The sequence below is a fragment of the Helicoverpa armigera genome, chromosome 12, assembly GCF_030705265.1.
Source record: "Helicoverpa armigera isolate CAAS_96S chromosome 12, ASM3070526v1, whole genome shotgun sequence".
Taxonomy (NCBI): Eukaryota; Metazoa; Arthropoda; class Insecta; order Lepidoptera; family Noctuidae; genus Helicoverpa; species Helicoverpa armigera.
Window position 1 is genome coordinate 5,123,106 of NC_087131.1, and position 26,390 is coordinate 5,149,495.

General features: G+C 36.5%; 1 protein-coding gene across 3 annotated transcripts; it reads right to left on the bottom strand.

Moving 5' to 3' along the window:
• Positions 1-67: 67 nt before the first annotated feature.
• Positions 68-26,167, bottom strand: LOC110373501 (protein draper). 3 transcript variants are annotated; one of them, XM_049838781.2, is made up of 20 exons: positions 25,809-26,167; positions 17,302-17,539; positions 15,187-15,482; positions 14,079-14,325; positions 13,126-13,254; positions 12,923-13,040; positions 12,428-12,639; positions 11,443-11,588; positions 10,852-11,002; positions 9,744-9,850; positions 8,810-8,971; positions 7,982-7,996; positions 6,589-6,795; positions 6,186-6,341; positions 5,555-5,731; positions 4,988-5,155; positions 4,446-4,607; positions 3,757-3,924; positions 3,175-3,303; positions 68-2,873 (listed from the first exon to the last, which is right to left on the bottom strand). In XM_049838781.2, exons 2-20 carry the CDS (start codon positions 17,388-17,390, stop codon positions 2,548-2,550), a joined length of 3,165 nt encoding a protein of 1,054 aa, XP_049694738.2. In that variant the 5' UTR covers positions 17,391-17,539; positions 25,809-26,167; the 3' UTR covers positions 68-2,547. The 3 variants fall into 3 exon arrangements, with proteins under 3 accessions (XP_049694738.2, XP_049694739.2, XP_021186464.3); XM_049838782.2 differs by lacking the exon at positions 25,809-26,167 and adding an exon at positions 21,353-21,481; XM_021330789.3 differs by lacking the exon at positions 7,982-7,996 and having other exon boundaries at positions 25,809-26,166.
• Between the last annotated feature and the right edge of the window lie 223 nt (positions 26,168-26,390).

The window sequence follows — 26,390 nt, forward strand, 5'->3', positions numbered from 1 at the left end:
ATAAAGCAATTACATTGTTTTAAGTAACTCGTAGAAGTCCAGAGGATAGGCAAATGAGAATACAGGCTAATAATAAGTTCATTTATTTAGCTTTTTTGAGTAGCTTAATACAATATATCACAAACGTAATTCTTACCATGATAAAATAACACTTGTAAAGTGCTTCAGATTTTTACTATAAATCAATCTTAAATGTTGACATTAATTTAGTAGAAATATTAATTTAGCCTATCTAGTTATGCAAAAGTTACACAAATAAGTTTTATTGTCAGATATTTTTATTTACTGACAATTACAAATAGCCATTTCTATGACGGCACTCACGATTTTTCATAAATATTAATTGTTTAAAGCTTCGCTCAACAGTGTTGGGGCCAAACATCAATCAATGTTATTTTTTTTTTATAATTCGCTAGTAAAAGTTTCAATCAAGATTCGTAATCAGAGTATTTTATAGGTATGAGAAATACAAAAAAGACGACAGTGCCCACTATTACATCATTTTATGTAAGTACGATTTTTGACCAATAATAGCTTATGCGTAATACCTACATACGTCACCGCAACTAGCCGGATTTTTAAATCACGTAATATCTATTTTTTCTGTTACCATTCAAGTACACACTATAAATCACACAATGTGACATGTATTACCAGCTGCGCATAAAATTTTGTCACCAATATCATAAAATACAAAAATTTGGCACTTGAGCAATATTACCAGATTCGATTTTTCATAAGATAATTAGTTATCGTTAATATTTCATATTTTTTATACTCTATTTCTCTGTATAATCTATAAACAAGATTGAATCACATTTGTACGAGACAATATTGCGAATCTAATACGTCTCCCTTGTATGAACGAATATCATGTATGAAACTCACATGTCATAAAATCTGTGGTTTAAAATATACTGCAACTTTAATAAAATAAGGCATCTTGTAATTATAAATTTAATAAACTAATCATTCAAAATCTGTATAGAAATAAATAAATAAAATTAATCAGGTAAATAAATATTAACGCTCCAGTACATAAAAAAGAATAAAGTATCAAAATAAAACCATTGTAAATAAAAATTTGTAAAACAATACAAAGGGCATTGTACACAAGTGGAATGTAAAGTATTCGAGTAAAATTCCACAAGAGTGCTGTCAACATTTAATTACTGGCAACTTATGACATGAAATACTGTGACAATAATATTTACATTGATGTGAGCATTCCAAACAGGTTGGATCAGACTACCGTTATTATACTTCATTTCCTTACAGCCTACGGGCTAAACGCAGTGCATAAATAATAATTCATGCTAATAATTGTACATTTTATCTTCTGCTAATATAACAAGTGCTAATTTTGCAGTTAGAAGCATTTAAGATAACGGTTTACTTACATACATAATGAGGACACATAAAAGAGTTATATATTACTATTTCAAGCGTTATATTCAGCAATAATAATGAAACACAGTACATGATATTTTACAGTTGCTTTAAAAATGTGATAAATTGGTGGGGTTACCTTTAAGTTGAAAAAATAAACTTAATCAAAATGCAAGCAACAAAAGCATATATTATATCATTGAAAACATTCATAAGTCCGTGATATGTTGTTACTACGTTATGAATAAAACTCTAATACCAAAATATTACTACGTATTCTATGAATTAAATTTGAACACGTCTAATACAACCATGATAATGTTACGATAATAAAATAACGACCCCTCAAGTTTACGATTATATGGCAATTTATAAAAACATTCCATTTCATACATTCACAAAACATCATGCGCTTCGTCGCCATAATCACGAGACAATTACGATTGTTCTTAATTAAAACTAAATACTGTTTTACATATTGCTATACAAATATCCTTAACCTACGTTCATACAAACACATCAAGTTTTCCTGTCTCGGTGTTGAGTTGTTTAGGTAAATAATGAATATGCAAAGAACTGAGATGCGCAAATGTTATCAGGACCGACGCGGTGGGTATTATTGTAAATCAAAATTAGAGATCTAAGATCATCAACTACATTTATTTCATGCATTACCAAACAAAGAAACACTGCACAAGAGATAGAAAACTATAAAGATGGTGTTTCCAATAAACCCTAGAAAATAAACTGAGCATGCACAGGATAATGAATTTCATAATTCTTGTCATTGTCTACGACAAAGATTTTAGCCACGGCTGTCACTCAGGTATATTTAGTAGAATTGAAGGTTCGCAAAAGAGTATACGAGATCACTCCTAACATCACTTAAAAATACGTCCACATAGACACAACTACCGATCGTTTAAAAGATCATTATCAAAATACTTTAATTACATAAAACTTTTCATAAAATAAATCTTGATTTCGTCGTTATGTTAGATCGCCAATACAATTTCTTTACCACCGTTAGTACAAAAGTGACCTCAATAGTCACATTTGACACTTTTTTTTTCATGATTTTTTTAAGGTGGTAAAGCACATTGGTCGACTATACTTTAGGTATCTTTACCTAGTTATCTACAAAGTTGTCCACATTAGTCAAGGTTGCGTTGTTTCATTTTGTTCGTCGCTGGGTGTGAGCGGGGTGAGTGGCGCGTCATCCCGGGCGGGCGGCGCGGGGATGTCGAGGGTGTCAGTGTCCGGGGAAGGGATGTTGAGGGCGTCAGTGTCCCGGGCAGGGGGCAGAGGTGCAGGAGGTAGAGGTGCAATGTTGAGCTTGGGTAGCGGCGGTATGGGCGGGGTGACGGTGTCGCGGGACGGCGCGGCCGCGGTGTTGGACACGGAGAATCCGTTCGTCATTCGCTGGTAGTGAGGCTTCCATTTGTTCGCTGGCGGCGTGTAGTTTAGACGGTCGTACTCCATTTCTAAAATAAGATTTTAAGGCTTGTGTAAGGTTTCAAAAAATCTTAGTAAATATAGTTTCTGCGCTTCAATGCAGGAACCGGTTGAATCAATTTGTGTGAAAAATATGAAATTTGGTAAAGTGATAAAGTGTACCTTGGACACGAAGAAGACTTTTATCTGATTACTATGTAAGGTACGCGTTTGAAAAGAATACTAGTTTAAGCGGAAAAAGTAGGCGGTCAAGTTCAATCAAGTTATGCAATACATTGAAAAAATATATATTTATGTACATATTTTGTTATCCAGAAATAAAATAATTACCATATCCCTCCTTATGTTTAATCTCATCGTACACATGGTCCAATTTATTGTCATCTTCTTCATATTGGAACAAATTAGGATTGTTCGCGTCCGCATCTTTGTTCTTCATAGACGACAATGGATCGTAACCTTGAAAATAAATTGGAATAAATTAGCATTGCATCAGACAGTCATACTATATAATTGAGCCACAACTTTATAAGTCACGAAATGTTTTAAATAATTATGATGAATAAATTCTTTTGTTCATCTAGTAGTAGACACAGTTGTTTATTATTATGTATTCATATTTGAAATTGCGGTCTTTGCCCCGCTCGCAATATAACATTTCATGGTTTGACTCTTCTGTCCACACATGTTAGTGTCACATATTAGATTTTCACTTAATTTCACCACTTGACTGTCCACGATGTAGACAAAATAGTTGAACAACCGTGGCCTATCACACTCTGGGACAGGGAAGTTATTAAGACAATAGTACATTCAAACTGTCCTCGAAGGGTCTTGGCTACCAGTGTTTAGTGGCAACGTGTTAAAAGGAACTTCAGAGAAGAAAAGTTAATTAAGAAAGTAGGTACTTACTGTCAGAAGATCCAGAGGCCTTCATCCTCAGTTTCTCCATAGTAGCGTTATTAAGTTTACTTCCAGGTCCCAAGTTATTGAGAATGGTGTTGTTAAGTAAAGTAGTGGAATCATCACTACGCGCTGAACCTTGGTATGAGTACACTGGATTGTCGAAGTGTTGTTGTTCTGTAAATAATTATAGGATTCTTAGTAGATTTATTTGTATACTTACGAGTAGTTAAAAAAAAAGTATGTAGATTTCGACTTCTAAAAAAAAGTAGCCTCGCAATTTGGTTTTCACTTTCTTTACATGCATTCAAAACCACCTTCCTTTGTACTGTCAACCAATGACACGATGGTATGACAATACAATAAGGTCAAAATTCAGCGTGCACTGTAAAGCGGGTATTCCTTGCTGTTTGGCAGTTTTCAAAAGTTTTTTTTTTCAGACAAAGTCCGTCTTACCACAAAAACTTTTAAACGTCAGTTTATGCCTTGTCTAAAAAAATGTCAAATTATGACGTTGACATAAGGTTCATTTTGCAGCCAAAATTTTATTAGACAAGTGTAAAACAGGGTTTAAAGTTTTTGTAGTAAGGCCCAGTGTGTCGTACCATAGATGGGTACTAATAATAAAAAACCCAAGATCAAGAGGGATTATTATGTCATATCGATAATAATCAAAAAAAAGATCACGTATTCCTTACCCGGTTGTGAGTTAGGGTCGGCAGTATAGTGCACGTGCGCGATCTCTCGCTTGAGGTTCCGCACTCGCTTGCGATAGTACAGCAGCACGAGGATAGCTGTCGCCGCGCAGATGAACGCTAATATTACCATTACCACGGTTAGACCAGAGTTTGAGGTATTTCCTGAAAAAAGTTAGAAATATTGGATATAGGTGCACATAATTATAACGTTGACGCTACGCGTTGTATCTCAGTATTTTATCTACAACAAAAAAAAAGATCGCGACGAATTGAGAACCTCCTTCTTTTTTTTGAAGTCGGTTAATAAGCAATAAAATGTTCCTGTGTAACATGTGGGATGCTAATAAAGAATTGAGTAACCATATATCGTAAAAAAAAATTGATAAATAGAGCAGTCATATTTAATAGATCTGTTTTAGGATTCGACTACAATTGACTTATCTAAACACACGTTTCAACTGTTTGTATGTTTGGAGGGCAAAGCCAAAAAAATACATATATTGAAATTAACTAGAGGAACAAAACGGTATATTTGTACTCACTAGGATCCATATCAGTGACAATGGCATCGGTAGCGTGTGTGTCACAGTGTTCGCCTACAAAGCCGCGGTGACAGATGCAGCCGGCGACGGGATCGCATACCCAGTTACCCTCCGACGAACAGTTGCACGCCTGCATGCAGTGGTCGCCGAAGTAACCCTCCGGACAAACTGTTCGAAAAAGTTCCGTTTGAATTATTTATTTAAGAAAACATCTTAAGAGATCGTGTCAGTCTGGTCAAGTTTTTCCGTGTTTCGGAAAGGACAATAAACTGGTGGGTACCGGCTGTCATTTGAACATCTTTGGCAGTCGGTACTCAGAAGTCAGAAAATTTAACAACCAGTCTTACTAAGAGGTATCGGGTTGCCCCGGTAACTTAGCTGAGGAAATCAGATAAGCAGTTGTTCCACGTAAAACACAGGTAAGTATTTAGCCACATTCGATTAGACTGAAAGCCGACCCCAATACAGTTGGTAAAAGACTGGATAAATGATGCCCTAATCCTGCCTTCGGGAAATGTCCGTGACGACAAACAGTTTGGCGTTACTATGGTAACACTTGTAACGTACACTGCGTGCAGTAGTGTCCGGTGTAGCCGGGCGGACAGCGGCAGTAGCCGTCGTTGGGGCGGCAGGCGGCGTGCGGCGCGCAGCGGCACGGCTGCGAGCACGCCGCGCCCCACCACCCCGCGCTGCACGCCGTCTCGCAGCGCGGCCCGCGCCAGCCCGGCAGGCACTGACACTCGCCTGGGTAAAACATTAACAAAAATACTATATGTATATTTGTAACAAAAAAAAACATAGAAAACACAGTAAGTCTGACACCAGCCTAATAAGGGATATTGGGTTGCCCGGGTAACTGGGTTGGGGAGGTCAGATATCAGGAGGGCAGTCGCTCCTTGTAAAGCGCTGGTACTCAGCTACATCCATTTAGATTGGAAGCCGACCCCAAAACAGTTGGGAAAAAGGCTCGGAGGATGAAAAATAAATACATAGAAAACAATATAAATGATGGCAGCTACAGTAACTTAAAAACTGTGGCGCAGGACTTGTTGGACACAACATAAATATTGTGATGCATCGTGCACATTATGCATTAAAAATTACGTGTAGGTATGCTTTTTGATTAATAAATTCAACTTAAATAAGTATCTACAAAGACATGATTTTCGATGAAATATTTTATTGTACATAAACTCACCAGTAACATGATGGCAATCCGCGCCATTTTTACAAGTGCACTTCTCTTTGCAGTCAACGCCGTAAGTGCCAAGCGGGCACGGGTATTCACACGTCACACCCGTAAAACCGCTCGGGCATCTATACATACCCGTTACCGGGTCACACGACGAATTACCTGCCAAACGATAAACTTACGTAACTAACTTAAACAATGAACAAGTTTACTAACTTTTATACCAAAACCTACACAACCAAAGTTTACTGTTTTAGAAATCTGAAATGGCAATTACGCCAGTTTATAAGTCGGTAAACATTCGATATGATAAGCTGGGGCTAGCTATTTAAACGTCGCGTTAACGCCGTACTGTAAGAAACTGCACGTTGATATCAAAGACAAATTTTACAAAAGAGTATTTAATTACCAGCTGGTGACTCAGGACAAACTTGCGAACATCCAGCGCCATAGTACCCGGGCGGGCACGGCGTTGTGCAGTCGACGCCCGTCCACCCCGCCGCGCACACGCACCGGCCGCTCGACGCGTCACACGACGAATTGTTCCCGCACGGACACCGCTCCGAACAGTGCTCGCCGTATCGACCCTCCGCGCATTGCGTCTCGCATCTTACACCTGATCGGAATAAATGTATTGGTTTTTAAGTTATTTTAGGTTAAGTTTAGTTCAATAATAATATGTAGCTGTGTGTTAAGTTGATTTGTGAAAATGTACGAGTGATAAGTTGAATAAAAGTTGTGAAATGTCAATTTGTTTTAATGTGAAGCTTATACCTATTGATTACATGTATAGATGTACAAATGATTATATGTATGGATAACAAAAATAACACTGCTTCATGCGGCAAATGGCTAACATCAAAATTGCTCAACCCTAGATTGGACCAACCCAAAAATATTTAATAAAATATATATCCAACAAGTTCAGTTTATTTTATGCTTCATTTATAAGAAGGTATTTAAAACTGAATAAATCGAAAATTATTTCAACGAGTTGGCTCAGTTCAATCAACCATCACATTTGAAAATACTACTTTGGTAAATTAATGTATAAAAATGTTTGATCAATAGTTTTCCATAAAGACAACGCCAAGGTGTTCGAATGGCTAGGATCAGAATCTAGTTGTTATAGTAGTTATCTCATAGAAAAATTAAAGCCACATTTAAAATTAACAAAACCAAAATATATTTTATTGCAATCAAATTAATAACACATATACGTTAACTAACATTCATTTATTGTCTAACTTTCGGTCTTTTCAATACCGCTGACGACAGCTTATTCACATAGTTTTGTCCTTCGTTTATCGATACTTCCCAAATCTCTGCAGATTCATATTGAAAGTTCGTTCGAGTCACCAAAGCAACTATAGTTCTGGCATTAGTCACATCTAGTCTATTGAAGGCCTCTGTCACCATAGAAATAATGACATTGGGATCGGGGATCTCTTTACTTAAGTTCCATGAACCGCAACCGTTGACAGGTAATTTTTTCAAATTATCGGATTCTTCAGACATGACTTCGTTTAATGGAGAGTAACGTTCGAAGTCTCTGTCAAACTCCCGTTCGTCACTATCAAATTCATCCGCTTCTGAGATTTTATTATTGGCACTCCTCAAGGAAGCTAGTTGGAGCATTCCGCCCCCTCGAATTAAGTTCTTGTTCGTGATGATTTTATCTTCTTGGGTCAAAAGAACCGTATTATTGTTGTAGCACAAAGTTTCGTAAAGAACTTCAGTCCCCGACACATCTGTTTCAACGTTAATAATGTTATAGTTAAATGTAATTGGGACATACATACCTTTCCTAGAAAGACCTGAATCAAAAATTTAGAATACTTAGTTACTATGAGTCTAGCGCATATTACTGATTATAATCTATTAGTTTAACTTTTATGCATACTTACCATACAGCAGAACTAGACCTATGCGTACCTACCTACTATTGCTAATAGACAAAATGTTTCCAGCACTATGACGCTAACTGTACATATCGATTAAGTACAGTATACCATGGTCCACATATAACTGCGTTTTCATTATAAAATACCTTTAAGACCGAAATTACGTTTAACGGAGGAACGATTTGCATAAAAATTGCGGAGTCAATTTATATAAATACTACTGAGATGAATTTATTTAAGGAAAAATTTGTCGCTTATATGACTAATGGCATATATTACATGATATGATTTTTAATGCAAATGTATGAATGGCGTCATGAATGGTTCCCGTTATTTACAGTGTTTTAGATAGGACTAAGGCTAATCAATTTAATGAAATGATTTGAGGCTCAATGGCGCACAAGCAAACTGTCCCGTTAGTCTATGTACTTAGCTGTCGCAAGAGCACGAGGTTTTAGAAACTTTCACAAAGCAGACCGGAGCTTCGAAGTTGATGATTAATACCCCCGTGCATCTGAGAGCACGTAAATGTCGGTCCTGCGTCTGATCTCTCTCCGGTCGTGTCGGATTACCGTCCCATCGGGCTATGAGAGTGAAGGAATAGTGAGTGCACCCGTGTCTGCGTTGATGCTTGTGCGCTACAATATGTCCTACGCAGTTGGCTAAACTCCTTACATGAGAACAGCTGCCGGCTAGGAGGACATCGTGATCACATATGATACTGACCTCTCCAAGCAGTATCGCAGATGCACTGTCCGGTGACGTGGTGGCAGCCGACGGCGCGGTCGGTGCAGTTGCAGGTGTGCGCGCAGGCGTGGCCGAACGTGCCGGCCGGGCAGCGCCGAGCGCAGCGCGGACCCGTGTACCCCGCGCCGCATACACACTCGCCTGGAGGAACACGTCACAAGTTACTAAAGACCATCACAATAGCAACAGCTCTTGTGAAGAAAACAATAGAATATTTATTGGGAAAAACCGTAAGGGTTGGACCACATCTGGAAGCACGGAATCACCTTTTTCCGTCGCCCTTTCTCTTTCTGTCGCTTAGAATTGCCATTTGCTAGACCGAGACAGAAAGTACAATGCGATAGCACGCGGCGGAATACTCGAGGCGATCGGCATCACGGAAAAAATGCAATGGTAGGCAGGGAGACTCCGGAACGCTGAAGCACGCGGCAGCATGCTAACGCATCCTTTCACCAGTTCACAATATCGGTTTCACCAGCACCAACACGTGGTAGCACAGGCGGAATAAATGCGATTCTGTGCTGCCAGATGTGGTCCAACCCTAAAGCTACTAACTCGATACGACTCCCGATAACCATTAAAAAAAAACGAATTAGTGTATGACCAAACTTGGAAAAAAAATTATGGCGCGTCGTGTGCAGGGCAAGGGAGCGACTAGAGAAAACAGGAATACCAATTTTCGAGCTGCAACATTAATTTGAAACCATGGAATTTACATTGTGTACCCACAAGATAGCTCGATTGTCCTTTTGTATAATCATATGAGTCCGTGCCATAATAGCTTAGTGTTAAGTGTCGCGAGAAGCATCATCTCAGTTATGGACAGATGTAGCTTTCCGGAACACGTTTATATTTCAGAACAAAATCTACATAGACAATACATTTGACTCCAAAAAAGGGTTATAGCACATACCGTTAACAGGATTACAAGGAGCATCATTTTCACAATTGCATGGTTGCCGGCAGTTCAATCCAAACGTTTTACCGTTGCAGGGGCGATCGCACTTAAGACCTTGGTACCTGTAATACACACAATAGAAATATTTATTAAACAAAACACAGTATTATTATAATTCTACAACATTGTAAGTTGGAATGTCGAAAGTTTAATAACAATGCAATGTTAGTAGAAAATATTTAGGTGGTAGAAATATTAATTCATATAATGGGTTAAACCACAAGCTTTAAGACGCATATTTTCCCCTTCTATTATTATTTCTGTGTCTAAATTTAAGTTTGTAGTATGCGTCTTCGGTCTTTACTTGCGCAGTAAAATTTATTTTCTTTCTTTCTTTCATAAACCAATTAGTTGATTGATGTAATAGTACGATCAGTTTTTGAGGTTCTAATTACCCCCTTCCTTTACGGAAATGGTGTTAAAACATATGTAGGCATATTTTAAACACTCGTAGTACACGAGTATTTAAATATATTGTATAACCTTCTAATAGGTTATCGCACATTTCAATTTCGTGACACATTATTCATTATCAAAACAAAGGCACGTGTTGACGCAATATTTATGAATGGTTGACTTATAAAGGAACTAGTTACTGCGTTTATCACAATTAACATTTAAACGTAGTAGTTTTATTTCTTTAATGAATCAGGACAAAAATGAACGCATTTTTGCATTGCAATGATTCTCTTTCCGTCCTATTTTCTTAAAAAAAAAACCTCAAAAAGTTTTAAACATCATCTTAAATCGAATCTATACTAATAATTATTAAAGAGTTTTTTGGTTTGAACCCGCTCTTCAGCTAATAATGGCCATCATCATTATCCTTTTGCCCTTATCCTAATCTTAATTAGGGTCAAAGGTGATGTTACGAACTACTGATATTAAGTGAAAAAAAAATTCGTCGTTAGATAGCGCACTTATCGAGAAAGGTATATAGAATAGACCACTTTTTATCCGCGTACTCAAAGTAGTGTCTCGGAGTAGGCTCGGATGATGATGATGACTCAAAGTAGTGTCTTCAAGGCGCGAGTGAACCGGAGACATCTAGTATAGCACTTACCCAGGTTTGCAGTCACACAAGCCGGTTTCGTGGTTACAAGTCGCGTTGTTGTAACAATCGCACGTATCGGAACAGTTGTCGCCGTAGTACGGGTACGGACACATTTCTTCGCAGCGCAGGCCGCGGTAACCGGGTGCGCAGAGACATGATCCTAACATGACATAGAATATTTTATGTGAATATAAATTCTTTGGGAAGTATTGCTAAAACTCGCATGTTGGGTTATCGGCACGGATATTGAGCCCTGACCTTCACCTGCGCAGAAGCGATTTACTGCCTTATTGCCTTATACGTAAGGGTGCGCAAAGCGATCCCCACTCTTCCGCCGAGAGCCCAATATCCGTGCCGGTAACTGTAAGATACTCGATAATTTGCATTACAATATTTGAAGTTAATAAAGCAATACAATTATCTATCTACATTGACCTCTGCAATATTTGTTTAAACTATTCCACTTTAACTATAATTTAATCATCATAAACTGGTACGTCCACCTGAGGGTACAAAATAGCCCCTTTATATATAAACACAGATACATGGTGAACACAGAAACGTGGTGTTTAGGCTCTGAGGGTTAAAAAGTAATATTACCATTAACAGGTGAACAAAGTCCGCTATTCTCACAGCGACACGTAAAGGCGCATCCTTTGCCGTACATCAGTAGAGGACATTGTCGTTCGCAAGTCTCGCCGCCCCAACCCGCTGCACATTCGCAAGTACCCGTCCATGGATCACACCTAATAGGCAAACAATACCAATATACATGAATATAAAAAAGAATCTATACTTATGTGTTATAAGGAGAAGAGTTTGTTACTTCAGTCCGATTTGAAAAATTCATTGAGCTATTTGCTACTTATTATCCAAGTGCGTGGAGTAGGGAACCGGTAACCGCTGGCCGAAGCTAGTATCTTGATAATGATTTAGATATTCTATAAGTTGCATCAGAAAGTCTGGAATTTTAATAAGGTTATGACCTTCTACTTTTTTCGAATGTTGTTATCGCACAGTTTATGCTAAATTGACCTACTACAATGTTTGATAGTAAACTGACTCAATTCTAAATACGCATATTCTTTGAACTTGCCAAATTATCTCTTTTGCAAATTTTATACCTACCAAAACTAAAGTTGCAACAAAAATGATACAAACCATAGATAATATTAACATGGAACGAAAATGACAAAAAACCCGTGATACTGGGAAGAGCGCGAAAGGTCACGAGAAAAAAATTGATAAGTTTTTTTACATATCAATGGTAGTAAGACTGTAGTATTCAATCACGATCACATTTCACTCCCCATTTGTAAGGAATGCAGGCCACTTTTGACCTAACATAGAACCTACTCATGTCAGCAAATGAAAAAAAAGCTTGTAAAAAACACGTCATGCGAAAAAACTATAGATAAAGGTATACATAAGTCAGTAGCAGCATTACACTCGCAGTCACGATCGAACCATATGTTAGGAGGAAAGGCTCGCTTTTTAAAGCGATCGCCGGTTCAGTCAGGACAATAATGTTGTCAAAAGCGCGAAAGTAAACACGAAAAAAATTTATATAAATAGGCATATTTACATATCAGTAGTAGCAGGATTACACTCGCAGTCCCGATCGCAGTTCGCTCCCCATTTGCTGGGTGGACAGGCTCGCTTTTGACAGCGGTCGCCCGTCCAACCGGGCTTGCATTTGCACGACCCGTCTTTTGGAGAACATGCCCCGCTGTGTTCACAGGTGCATTGCCGCGAACAGTCCACTCCCCAGGTACCCACTGGACATATTTCCAGGCACTGTAAAAGAAAAAAAAAAGTAAAGATAACAAGAGTATAATAAAAATAATAACAAAGACAGCCACAATAGTAAAACCAAATATATGGAAAAAAATAACGAAAATTTTTAGGATCTGTTTCCCACAGAGTCAACCATATTTTCGAGGAAGTACAACATATCAGTTGAAGTGGCCTATGTTCAGTCGTATTATTGTTTAACAGAAAGACATGTAAATAGAGCAATGTCCAATATTTGAAGCTGTGGGAATGTTTATTGTTGACTAAAACTGTAAGTTGTTAGTACCTTTTCTCCAGTGAATCCGGCTTCACACTGACATCTGCCGGTGACATGGTGACATCCAGCTCCGTTAGCACATTCACAAGTTCTCTCACATTTGGGACCCCATCTACCCGATGGGCACCTAAGAATACGAGAATATAAATTTAGCACATCATCTTATTACATATGTATATTATTTCTGGAATACATATGTTGTGTATGCTTACTTATTGGCACAAACTTCGCCTGTCCATCCCGAAGGACATTCGCACGTGCCCATCAAGGAACATATTCCATTATTTTGGCACCGACATCTCTCCGGACAGGGTTCATCGGGCGGACAAATTTCTTCACATCTAAAACAAAGAAGGTTCCTTGTTATGCTGTACACATCAGTTTTACAAACATTATTCAAGGGATTCAATTTCAAAACATATTATTAACGTTTGTTAAATGCTTTGCATCTATGGAATTTGCACGCATAATGACTTTACCGCCGTTTGGAAAGAACCATTTAATTTAATGCATATTTCTCAAAATAAATACACTTCAAAATTATTCTTTATTGCACACATAATTATTATTCAATCTACTTAAGCATTCTTATGATATTTTCTAGGACTTCATGGAATTTCAATTAGGTATTCAGTTGGTGTGCCTATTGTAAAAGAAATAATCATTTCATAGCTTAGTTAGCTGTGAGTGACTTAAAACGGGAAAAAGAAAGTGCATAGAGCAGGTACTTTCTTTTGCAGTCCCAATAACCTAATAATGTTCGCAAACCACACCACTCACAGGACTTGTAATTAGTAGTTATGTATGCAAATGTAGTACTGCACTCGTATTTGGTATGACATCTGACAATGATTCATTTATTATAGGTTCTCGGATAACTGATACGGTGAGCCTGCCTTATCATTAGCAATATTCAGTAGCTGGTAATATTATATTAACCAGCGATAAAACATTCACCAGTTCTGTCAATATTATTTTTCCAGCAGATATCATTCCATTTTTAAATCGTCCTTGAAAAATGTTACATCCCTATTCTTTTCTTTTGATTGGTTCTCGTCGAGTAGCTTTGCTTGCCCGAAGTTGCCAGTATTAATATGTGAGGCTTGGATGAACTGTCTAATGGCTTACTTTGGAGAAGGAAAGTTTTTGGTTAAAATGAACTTACAAAGGTCCAGTGTATCCTTCAGGACAATTACAGGCTCCAGAAGCCGGATCACAGGTGCCATTATTCTTGCACTGGCAGATCTCGTCACAGTTTTCTCCGTAAGTGGGGGGTGCACAGGCTCGCTCGCAGGCGTCGCCGCGCCAGCCCGCGGTGCAAGCGCACTTGCCCGACAGAGGCTCGCAAGTACCACCGTTTAGACAACTGCACTCGTTCTGACAGTTGCGTCCCCATTTACCATATGGGCATGCTGCAAATAATAAGTTTTATGAGTAAATAGGTTCAAAGTAAATTGTGTGGGAAGTAAAATTCTGATTAGATGATGTGTATTTATCTTCTATTCTACCAAAGACTACATAATTAGTAAACAACTTCAACTTTAATTACTTTTCCAATATGTCATGTTTTAAACCATTGTCTAGGACTCATTGTTTCCTGAAGTGAATGCATGCTTTAAATAGGTTCTATGTTTTTGCAATCCTTTTTTGTTTCTCATTAGAATTCACGCTTGTCGCAATCTTACGGCCGTGAACTCTCGGCTTCTATGTAAACACTAACTAAATTGTTTTTGCAACGAGAATGTTTAGAAGTATATTTCGAATATTTAGCGTACATACGTTTTAAGACCTACATCGGATATAAACCAAAGCATTGTTTTTGAAATGAGCTATATAGAGCATATCGCCGGTTTTTTAAATAACTTTTTCACAGTTATTAAACTCTATTCGACGATAAAATACTAACTACATTTTATTTACTGAATAACCTTTTACGATCGATTGGCTTTTTGATTTAGTCAATTAAAATTGCGTTCGTTACTAAGATTACGATATCTGACTGAAATCAAAAGAAGTTGTGCTGCAATACCTGTTTTGCAGTTCCTTTTAGTAGGTATTTGAATTTCTATAGACACAATACTAGAAATAAATAGAGATCGCTTCTTCCTAATTAAAACTTAAATGTGATAGCCAATTCGACGACACCTATTCATGTGAACTCGGTATATGTAACAACATCACATTAGCTTCATCCTGTTTACAGCATTATTCATAACCGTAGTCGAGTACGGGGAACTGTCTGTTGACAGTTTCTATATAAAAATGTGGCTTACATATATCACAGGCGGGCCCGCCGTAGCCATGCGCGCACGCACATGTATTGGGCGCCACACACTTGCCGTGGACGCAGGACTCCACGCACACAGGCACACACTGCTCCCCCGCCGCGTCGGGAGCGTATCCTGCACAGCACTCCTCCACTGGCCTATATTTCACCAGCGTCTCAGTCTTGAACACCTCCCGAAACTTAATCTTATACTTCGAACACTTTGGAGGAACATTGAAGCACCACGTGTACTCTTTCACCTGATATGGTTGCTTGTCTGATACACGTATCGTTGTAGTGTATCTAAAATTAAAGCAGATATAAATATAAAGGCAACGTAACGTATTTGTCATAACATAATTACAGGCAAATCATTTCCGGTGCAGATGTTCTACTTAATACTTTGCAATTAATTATCGAAAGGCTTACGTTTATTATTCTTATACCTCAATCAGGCGTACCTTATTGATTCCATAGTATGTACTTAAACTTAATTGAGTACTGTATAGCTTTACTAATGACTCAAATTAGTGATAAAAGGCAAACAGACCATTGCAAAGTCTTAAGGTTCATTGTCAATTGATAGCGCTTACACAAACGGATATCGATAACAGTAACATTGAACTGTTATATTCACAAACGAGAACTACTGGACGTAACAGTCCGAGGGGCGGAAAACTCGATAAAGTTAACTGACCCGATGAGTAACGCTACGATCAGCGACAATCAGTCGCCCCAGCATTCGAAAGTAAATAATAAACAAGCTCTCACTACTACCAATATAAGGTAACAAAGAACAATGAAACTAATTCTATAGAGGGAATTCTCCACATAAACATGTAATAAATAAGTGCGTGACAAAAATATAACTATATAAAAAATGTTATCATAAAAGCTGTCATGATTTTCTAAGAAGTTTGTATTAGATTACTTAGTTGTAGTGCTACAAACAACTTAAGATAAAACTTGATTGCATTTGTAGGTCAGATTTTTTAAAGGGAAGAATATATTAGTCAGGGGCAACACATAAATGACACTAAATAATATATCTATTGAGTCCACAATAAATACAACAGAACATGGGCCAGATCTATTCATACAGCCAGGTCAGTTATTATGGATTGTTTTTACTCCATAGCTATTTGTTTGTTTAAGATTGTCTCTAACCCTTTCAAATGAAAATATCTGAAATACGTTGAATAGTTGCACCTAGACATAAACAAAAATATCAACATATATATTATAAAATATGGTCTCATACATTTAATTTAAAACACGCTGTATTTGTAAATAATGAGTAAGGATTTATTTAATTTTAAATATTTATGTTTATAAAATATAACAATGCATTTAATTTATAACGCATAGAAACGTTTTGTTGTGAATATAATTTTTATTTCGCGACCTCAGGCTTTGGATAAATATTATTACTCATAGTATTTACCAATGAAAATGTACATCAGTGGCATAGGGAAAAGTATTTTTTTTTTAAATCTTAATCACTGAATAAAATGTTTGCAATATTTGCTTCTAGGCTAATAATGCTCATTGAGCGGCTACAAGAACATGTTAGGCGATGGATGCTGTAGTCAACAATAATTTTCATTTGACTCTGCAACCCTTATGCTTTTTGTTCAAAATTCATCAATGGATACATTTAATGCAAATATGCCCTTTATCTCTCATCTAATCCGTCGATTCATCAATATCAATCAATCGAATATTTGAATTAGTGTATATTTTCCTCCTTGTTTGGCACACGATAACACTAACAATGGTAATTAACTGGCATTATAATGAATTGCTCAATTGTTAACAATAAAACACTGTTATACCGATTGTTTGATAAAAACGCCAGTTTGTAGGAAAACGGAAATTGGAAATCAAACACGAGTCGGAATTACAATAATTTACCGGCACAGGAAGGATTTGTAAAATAAAATAAAATAGTGAAATTAGGTTTTAAAGGTGGAAGAGGTTTCATTTCTAAGCTGCCTAATACAATTATTATAAAACACAATATTTTAAAAGCTGGCAAACTAAGTGCTCGCCTAGGCATAACATGAAAACTGATTCGTTTTTGAACGTATAGAATCACTATAAACAAATAAACAATACTTACGCCTCTTGTCTGGTGCAGACATTGGGGCCTTCCAGAAGCGCATAGGTAATGGCCACGAGAGCAAACAACACGCTAAGCACCGACCACATCTCGACGTCGGTTCACGCAATTAAACGCCGTATCTCCATAACAAATCTATTGTTTGGGCGTGTTTACGTCACAATAGGCATTCAAACTTGATTCCGCTGCACTTTTTCTATGACTATTGCGAAATGTTGCTTCTGATTCTGAATGTTACCTGAAAATACAGTTACATATTATTCACATAAGAATTTAAATGTTTTCGTTATGAGGCTAACCTACCCATTGTTTATAATTTGAATAAAGGATAAAGCATTTATATTTTTATTCATAAAAATGTGAACTTGTAGAGCTAACGATTTATTGGAGGGCACTGAGTCATATCACCCCAGAAGATTTTTATTTCAGGCAATAAGGCAAGAGATTGGTTAACCAGTAACCAGTAAAATTGTCGTGGGGACGCTCTGCAGACAACGAGACGTCAGCTTGTCAGCTCATCAATATATTTATACGAGACAGGATACGAAACGTTGATAACACTCACGAATGTGCTGTGTTTACGAATCATAATAAAAACATAGATTGACAGTGTAGGAAGGCCATCTGTCGGTTTGTTTATTTCGATTACTAAGGCTCAGTAGACTAAACACTTTTAAATAAACAGGGATTAAGATTACACCTGAGAATAAGCACCTAAGAATAAGGAATAACCATACATTTTTATCGGTTTAAACTTGGATTAACCATATGTTTATTAATGACAGGCTTATATAGTTTTTTTGTTGGGTAATTGGGTAGAAGAGGTCAGATAGGCAATCGCTTCTTGTAAAACACTGGTAGTCAGCTGCATCTGGTTAGACTGGAATCCGACCCCAATATAGTAGGGAAAAGGCTCGGGAGATGATGAGTAGTTTTGTTAAAGAGGAATGTAGGTAAGCGAAACAATGATTTGAATAAGAATTGAGATTGCCCTATTGAAGATTCTCGTATCAATAAAGCGTCAAGCAAAAATGACAATATGTAATTTCAATACATGCCACTTATTGCAAAATGCAAATATGAATATTGTTTAGGTATGTATAATTAATTTTATTTCAAAACATTGAAAACGATGAATCACTTTATATTTTACTTAGGTTTGTGGAATCGTGGACATGTATGCGAGTTCATGTTTACAGCAAACAAGAAAAGCTTTAGCTCTGCACTGGATGAGTAACTTGCTCGTCTAAAAATAGTACATAGAAAATAGATTATATGTTGTTGTTGCAACCATACAATCCAGTTAAACTGCATTCTGGACTATGTAAAAATAAATAATAGTTTCACAATTGCAGACATTTAACGATATTATCACAAAATACATAGGTACAAAAGTCAATCTACATACAAAGCGCGTTCGAGTGTTCACAGACGCGCTGTCTCAAAACAACTCAAAACAGTGCGAGCGCGGCTGTCGTTTTCTTGAGATACGCGCGCCACACACAAGGTAAATAAATGTGCACGCGTTGTGATACTAACTGTAATTTGACTGTAATATTTTTAATTTTAATAACAAAAGAAAAAGTAATAATGGAGCAACAAAAAAAGTCGTATTAAATTGTTCAGTGGACGGTTGTTTTAATACAACCATAAACAGTGAACAGTCGTTTTTTTAGTCTGCCGTATTACCTATAGTATGTACCTGCTTTCTCATATTTCGATGGTTCGTTTAATAAACGCAGTTGGTAGGTACCTACAGTTAGGTGGGTAGGTAAGCGCCCCGGCGCGGCGGCCTCTGGCCCAATGCCGTAATAAGTTTTGCTAGTGTCGACCCAGGCGAACTTCCCAACCTACCCTCAAAGATTATTACTAGTAGGAGTTGATAATTTTTGTGATCATGGCGAGAGTATGTTGTAAGGTAGACGAAATAAAACTAGCACATCAAGGTTTCTGTAGGCAGAAGCAAGCTTAGATCAGGGACTGTACATACCAACCCATTACACACAAAAATATTTTTTTCGCAAGTAAAGAGTAGGGTAAGTATATATTTATGAATAACAGAATTATAAATTGCGGTTTCTAAAAAAGTTCGGTATCTCGTTCAAACGAATTTCCTTTGAAAGTGTTTATTAACCTCTTGTAAGCCACATTAAGTATTGGTTTATATTTCATTTTTCCTGTTTTATTCTCAATAATAAATCAAATAATTAGATACTAGTACCACTACCACGTTAGTTTTATGCGCATAAAAAAGTTGACAGCCCTAGCGCGACCGCCGAGTTTAGGCATGAAAAGTGAAGTACATACATGAGATTGACTTCTGTTCCTATTTTGTGATATTATGCACAGCAAAACAAATTGCATGGCTAAAAATTCCAAACGTATTGTCTGGCAAAACAATTAAAGAAGTTTAACTATTATGACTGGAATCTTTATATTCCTTCCGAGATTGTAATTCTTAGGTATAAGGACATAGAATATTTATATAGGCAGAGATACGTAGGTCTGTATAGAAAAGCTGCAAACGGCTATGCTGACCGCAATACATTCTACTACAGAATATTGGTTTAGTAACACAATACTTATAAGAGAAGTTAATCTCTTATAGGTATAACCGTTATATCTACATTATTGCGGTTATGGAACATATCCACATTACCAGAATGAGAACATAGAAATCCCGAGTACCTATGTAAGTAAATAGGTACATACATGTTTAGGCTTTCAACACAGCGCTGCAAAGAATCATGGAGTGTTTTACACATTTAGAAGAAGTTGCAATAATTCGGATCAAAAAACTGTTTTGCTTAAATGGTGAACTTTCTGGTAAATAAGTTGGTGCAAAGCATAACAGTTTATTAAAATGTGCAAACAATATGACATATATTTTACTGACGCGTTTCAAAACAATGAGATAAAACTTGTGACTAATGAACAGTATGTGTTCAAGGGTCGACCTGAGGTAGCGAGGCTTGTGGCTTCCAAGGAAATACTAATGTAAGCTAAGTACGTTAAAAAGACAGAGTATAAAACAATCTAGCACAGGCTTCTCAAATTATTTCCCGATAGAATTCGTACTGAAATAATAATGTGTCTTTTTTTCACAGCCTGATGACTATTAATTAACCGATTAGAAAGCTAGAATCTGTAGCAGTTAGGTACTACCACAGATTACCCTAATAGTTACTTCGAGTATAACTATGAAGTTTGAAGAGAAGATTCTAAAAAAAACAGTTAACTAGAAAATCCTAGTAAAGAACAGTCATAATTCACACCAGCAGTCATAACAACACCTGTATCGATTGCTACTGATGATTCAAAGGCGACTATGAAACATGACATGGTTAACATCTCGAACAGTGCCTACCGGAATCGAAGAAATGTAACTATCATTAATTGCTAGACTTGTTACATTAACACGCAACGTAGTTAGCGAGTCATTTGTAAGCGAAAATATTGGTGATGGAATTGTTAGGATCCCAGAAGTTCTTGAAGGTGTGTTATTTAGAAAGCTGATACCCTGATTACCTAGAACCCTTTATTGTTAGGTAGATAATACTTCTGCCGATAGTGATATCGTGATAGTGATGACGTCGGCAATATTTGATAACCGTATTGGAGGTGGCCCAGAAGTGCTGACTCTTTAGACTATTAGTGCTGATTTCATCCGTGCCAATAACTGTCTCTTGCGCAAAACACGCAGCTGATGCATACATTTTTGCCTTTCAATTTATTTCTAGATCAGCAAATACAAAATTAAAATAGGTCAGCATGAGAGTGTCGCTGTGCATATTGAGGGAGGTTAATTTAGCAAAAATAGATGGTTTGACAAAAATATTTTTCGATAGGCCAGCAGTTTAGTCGGCGAGTGAATTAGGCATATTAGGGCCAGTCGACTGGGTGGGGGATTTTTTGAAGGTGAATGAAAGCTGTTCATGCATGGATATCTATCCTATCTAGTACTTTTACTGGTTGAAATTAATGATGTTCTGAATAAACACTTCATCAATGAATCAATCAATTAAACATTTAATAATTGCAGGAAACTTACCCCAGACAATAAAGTGAACCACTTACAGCGAGTGTGAACAACAATGTACCAATTACAAGTGACAAGTGATAGCAAGCGTATGTATAATACTGTATAACTAAACCTCTTTTATATTATGGTTATTCCCCTATTTATAAAGTATAATAAAGTAATTCAATTAAACGCGTTAAAAGTTCAGAAACGATACAAAAAGTGGGACAATAAGTGTTATTCATGCGAGTAACTATCTAATTGGTGTTGATTATGAATGGCAGAGTCAGCTTCTGCGTACAGTACGCAAATCTATGATACACGAAGATTTTAGTCTTGAGCGAGTCGCGTTATAAAGATACACATAATTTACCAATGTTTATACAAGTAGGTCAGACAACGCATATTGCTTATTTTACAGAAACATGAGCTTGAATACAGTAATATTGCGAATATTGTCAAAACAAGAGTCAGCGATGTTGAAGACTAAAACAATTGAGCCCATCATGTCATGAGTAAAACAGGTCACCACACCAACGTGTGGGCTTGTGCAAATATGCAGACATGTGGTGCAAGGAGCGAAAGTGGAGCGATAAACCGTAGTAGCGAACGCCTACGACTTTACGATAATAAAGAAGAAGTTTAAAGTGATTAAACATTACGTTATGACTAAATCTTATCTATATTGATATTTCACTAAGTATCTAGATAATTACCTTCTATCTGGACAATGGTGGGAACGATTAAACACTTCTATTTATAATAAGTCGACAATTCTTGCAGAATTATTGAATAAACATTTTGCGGATCAAATAGAACAAATTTTTTTACAAGATATGCTCATGACTTGCGCCACAGACAAGAAACTATTATCCAAGCAAGAGATCTGGGTGCGACGCGCACGCATCCGTATCACTCGTTTTCATTCCGGACGTGATGATAATGTATCATCATAAGGAAATCAGTCTCATAGTCATCTATATTGTTTTATTATGAAAGCTTAAAACCCAGTGTAAAAAGTATTTTGCGATATCCTAATAGCGTGAGTGACCAATATTCCAAGGTCGTGATTGAATGGTAGCTAAGCATGATCCGTTATTTTATTTTAACTTTTATTAAGAAGATGAAAACAAGAAGTCTACAATCTATCGATCTGCAATATTGTTAAGACGAATGTCCAGAACTCATTTCGTAATAACACGGTGATTAAGATAAAATTCTGAACATGTAAACAGTATAATGAGTCACTGGTGATAAACAAAAGATAAATATGCTGTTCTCACTAGGTAATGTTAACCATTCCAGGAATTTGCACAAGAGGCATATCAGAGTTGCTGAACATCCATTTTATTATTGTTTAGAAGTTCATTCTGATGATAGGCACAGAGCCCACTTCAAATCTTTAATTTCTGTATGAGAACAGTATTATCTAATTTGGGCATAACATACTGATGGCAAAAACTTACCATCTAAAATAAACATTAGTTGAAAACGTGCCTAGCACATGTGGACTTTGCTAATATGTAATACGAATATTGGTCATGTCATAATGTTATGTTACAAAAATACCACAATACATGTGCAAAACTATTACATAGAGAGGTATAGTTACTCATTCAGTCATTAGGTATTAATTTTATTTTGAAAGATGTTTCTCTTTGTTATCAGCATTTTAATGTTTAAAAAATATTTTTGAATTTTGCCCTTTTCAAAAATAAAGCTGAGGTTCTCTCTTATCTTTATTGCGTATCTGTTTATGTACGTACATTTTGTATCAACACAGCCACGAAATTGGTAATTTCAACTTATTTACCTACGTCAAGTCGAACGGTAGCGTTCCTGCGTCCTGTGATATCGTCCCTGTATGGTGTTTTATTATTTTTGTACATATAGGTATTTACTTAAGCAATGAACCGAGTTTATCACTATTTTGGAATTTGGAAAGTCGTAAACTCGGTGATCGTCGCCGATTTGTGCTCGTGCAATCACCGTACATAGGCGCGCGTCTTCTACGCGCGATTCTTTTGCGTGCTAATTAAATACCATTATATTCTCCTTGATTAACAAGGATAGTTTTATGAACAAATAACAATAAAGGCAATGCTCAAGAAATAAGGGCAGTTGTGCGTGACTCGTGTCTAAGTTTGAATTTGTAATAACCCCTGATTGTTAGCTATCGTGCATCATCACGCCTGTGTGTTGTTTGGGATAGATAATATTTTAAGGCATAAAACTATTTTAACCCCCGACGCAAAAACGACGGGGTGTTATAAGTTTGACGTGTCTGTGTGTGTGTGTGTGTGTGTGTGTATGTGGCATCGTAGCTCCCAAACGGATGATCCGATTGTAATGCGGTTTTTTCTGTTTAAAAGGTATGTCAGTCGGGAGTGCTTAGCTATGTTTGGTGGAAATCGGTTCAGGTCTTCAAGGTCATCAGCTCGATTGTTAGGTGTGATAGGAATGTTACACGCTCAGTTTACTTGCAAGCATATGTGGGATCTGAAATTTGAAACACTAATGTCTTCTGGAACCACTGAGCTGGTCTGCTGGCAGGGCACGAAGGTAGGAGACGTAACCCTGAACTGCCTTTTAGTAAACCCATCGAGTTTGGGCTCGTTGAATTTGTCTTGACGAGTTCTCTTCATGTTTCTGATTGACGAGAACCTGATGCTGGAAATGGGATGTTAAACAGCTTCCTTTGGCTGAGATCGCATATAGCGACCCCATCTTAAAATAAAAGAAATTAAACGAAAGAAGGAAAAATTAAGGAGATCCTTCAAAAAGAATGAAATAAAATTAAATTATAAATTTAAAAAAACCCCCGACCCAAAAAAGTACGCAATAATTATGACAGAAGGTAAAAATGCTGAACCCTATAAAAAAGCATTAAATAACTTTTAACACTGCGTAAGTACCAACTAAAGCATGTCAGACTAAACTAAATTTTGACATGTCGGGGGACCGCTTTTTACCTTCAAAAATCAAATGATACCTACCTAATTACAACATTCGTATAAAAAAAACACGTATCTAAAGTAATGAATTAGAGCGGTCCCCCGACACGACAAAATTTAGTTTAGTCTGACATGCTTTAGTTGGTACTTACGCAGTGTTAAAAGTTATTTAATGCTTTTTTATAGGGTTCAGCATTTTTACCTTCTGTCATAATTATTGTCGAGAATGCGAAAACCTCGATCGAGCCGCGGCAGTGTGGCGTGATCGCATAGCGATTGCAAGGACCCTGTATGCATACTAGGTGAATGCCGAGCTTAAGTGCCTGTTTAGGGTGTTATCTAAGAGGCTGATTAATAGGCCGAGAATAGGGGCACGTTTGTCGAGCGAGTCTGATACCAGATACTACATTTGTTTGGGCATTTAACTAAATATAGACCATGTGATTTGATTTTTTAAAATAAAAATAAAATGGAACTAAATATCAATGTAAACATAAAAGCAGTAGTATATTTTTTAAAAGCTGTATTTGAAACTGTAAATTGAAACTGAATTTGGTAATTATAATTCCAGGTAATTATGATTTACTGCAACAGATTAAAGAACTAGTAATTTTCTAAACTTCCAAAAGTTAGAGCAATATCATTAACTCAAAAACCATTATGAGGTATAAAATTGAAATTGAGAAATTGCGAAAGTAGGCAACTAAAGCTAAAACTGGGTCATCAATAGAGAAAGTATAGATTACAAACATATCTAAGTTCAACGGTCTAAAACTACTGCTCGTCTATTTCAAAGTAGCACAATTCTCTAATTCCTGAAATTACTAATAATAATTAGTCAGTTCATTAATGAGCCTTTGTTTTATAACTTTCTTAATAAACATACATTATCTGCTTTCATTGTGCATTGTGTGTATGTATTACATTAATGGGAAAAATATAGATAATCTTATCTTCACATTATTACGGAATGAATAAAACAAAATATTTATATTGATGACCTAGATACAGTAAAGTACCTATATTTTTTTCTTTAACCAAGTATTGTACAGGCAGAAAGCTAAATAATAAAGTAGGACATAAAAAGTGCTCTCAAAGTAGGAGAGAAAACAATCCCTTAAAAACCTATCAAAGTTTGTCAAGAATAAAATAATAGTGTTACTTTTCTATAACTCTTATTATAATTATAAGTTTTTGTATAATTTCTGCACAAAACAAAGGCACAATATTGTTGTGCCTTCAATTTATTTCTACATTATTATGTATGCAATTTCTTATACGGAAATTTCGCGATATATAAGCATTATATTGTCACTTGGAAGCTGCCAAGTCTTATAGACAAATATACTAAAACTTTTGTGTTTACAATAAATCTTTGATTATAAATGCTGCATGGTTTATTTTGTTTTCAAGTGCTGATTAAATTCGCAATTAGACGAACTTATTGCGAATCAAAGTTGTCATTGACATCAATAGTTTGGAACGTTAGTGGAAAGTGGAAGCAAACAAAGGTGCTAAGACTATTTACTTACTTAACCAATCCGTTAGTTGGAAGACAGCTCTGAGTATGATTCACTGTTTCACAAAAACTACACGATGCGAGTTACTCAATGAATTGGCTGCATCATCGCCATAATATCCATATATCCCTTCAGTACTGACCCTGTTTTGATTTAGACTCAAGCAAGAAGAGATGATCAAAGTAAAAACAATCCAACTGTGAAATTAAAAGCACAACAACTACTTAATAAGTAAGTTACAACTTTTAGAATATAACAAACAATGATTTTAGAGACGGATACGCATAGCACGTACTGTACAGAATTATTGAATTTAATTATTTTGATGACTGTATTGCTTGCTTGACGTACGGAAGTGAACCATAGACTATGGATGGAAAATAAGCGATACAGATTAAACATGACTTTCAGGAAAGCGACTCGATTTGATTTGATTTGATTGGTTTCGTTTGACACTATTTTTATAAAACCGATGGTATTTATAAATATAAAAGAACGAAAAAGAAAAGATAATTATTGACACAAGACCACACATGGAACATATATACAACCGACATACACTTACAGAAGTAATTATAATTCCAAATTAGTACA

Excerpts from the sequence above, each read along its gene's own strand:
- LOC110373501 (XM_049838781.2), bottom strand. The coding sequence starts at position 17,390 with ATGTGGTCGGTGCTTAGCGTGTTGTTTGCTCTCGTGGCCATTACCTAT. Across the intron at positions 8,972-9,743 it reads TCCTTGTAATCCTGTTAACG|GCGAGTGTGTATGCGGCGCG; the intron begins GTATGTGCTATA and ends GTGTTCCTCCAG. Across the intron at positions 5,732-6,185 it reads GGATTGCCATCATGTTACTG|GCGAGTGTCAGTGCCTGCCG; the intron begins GTGAGTTTATGT and ends TGTTTTACCCAG.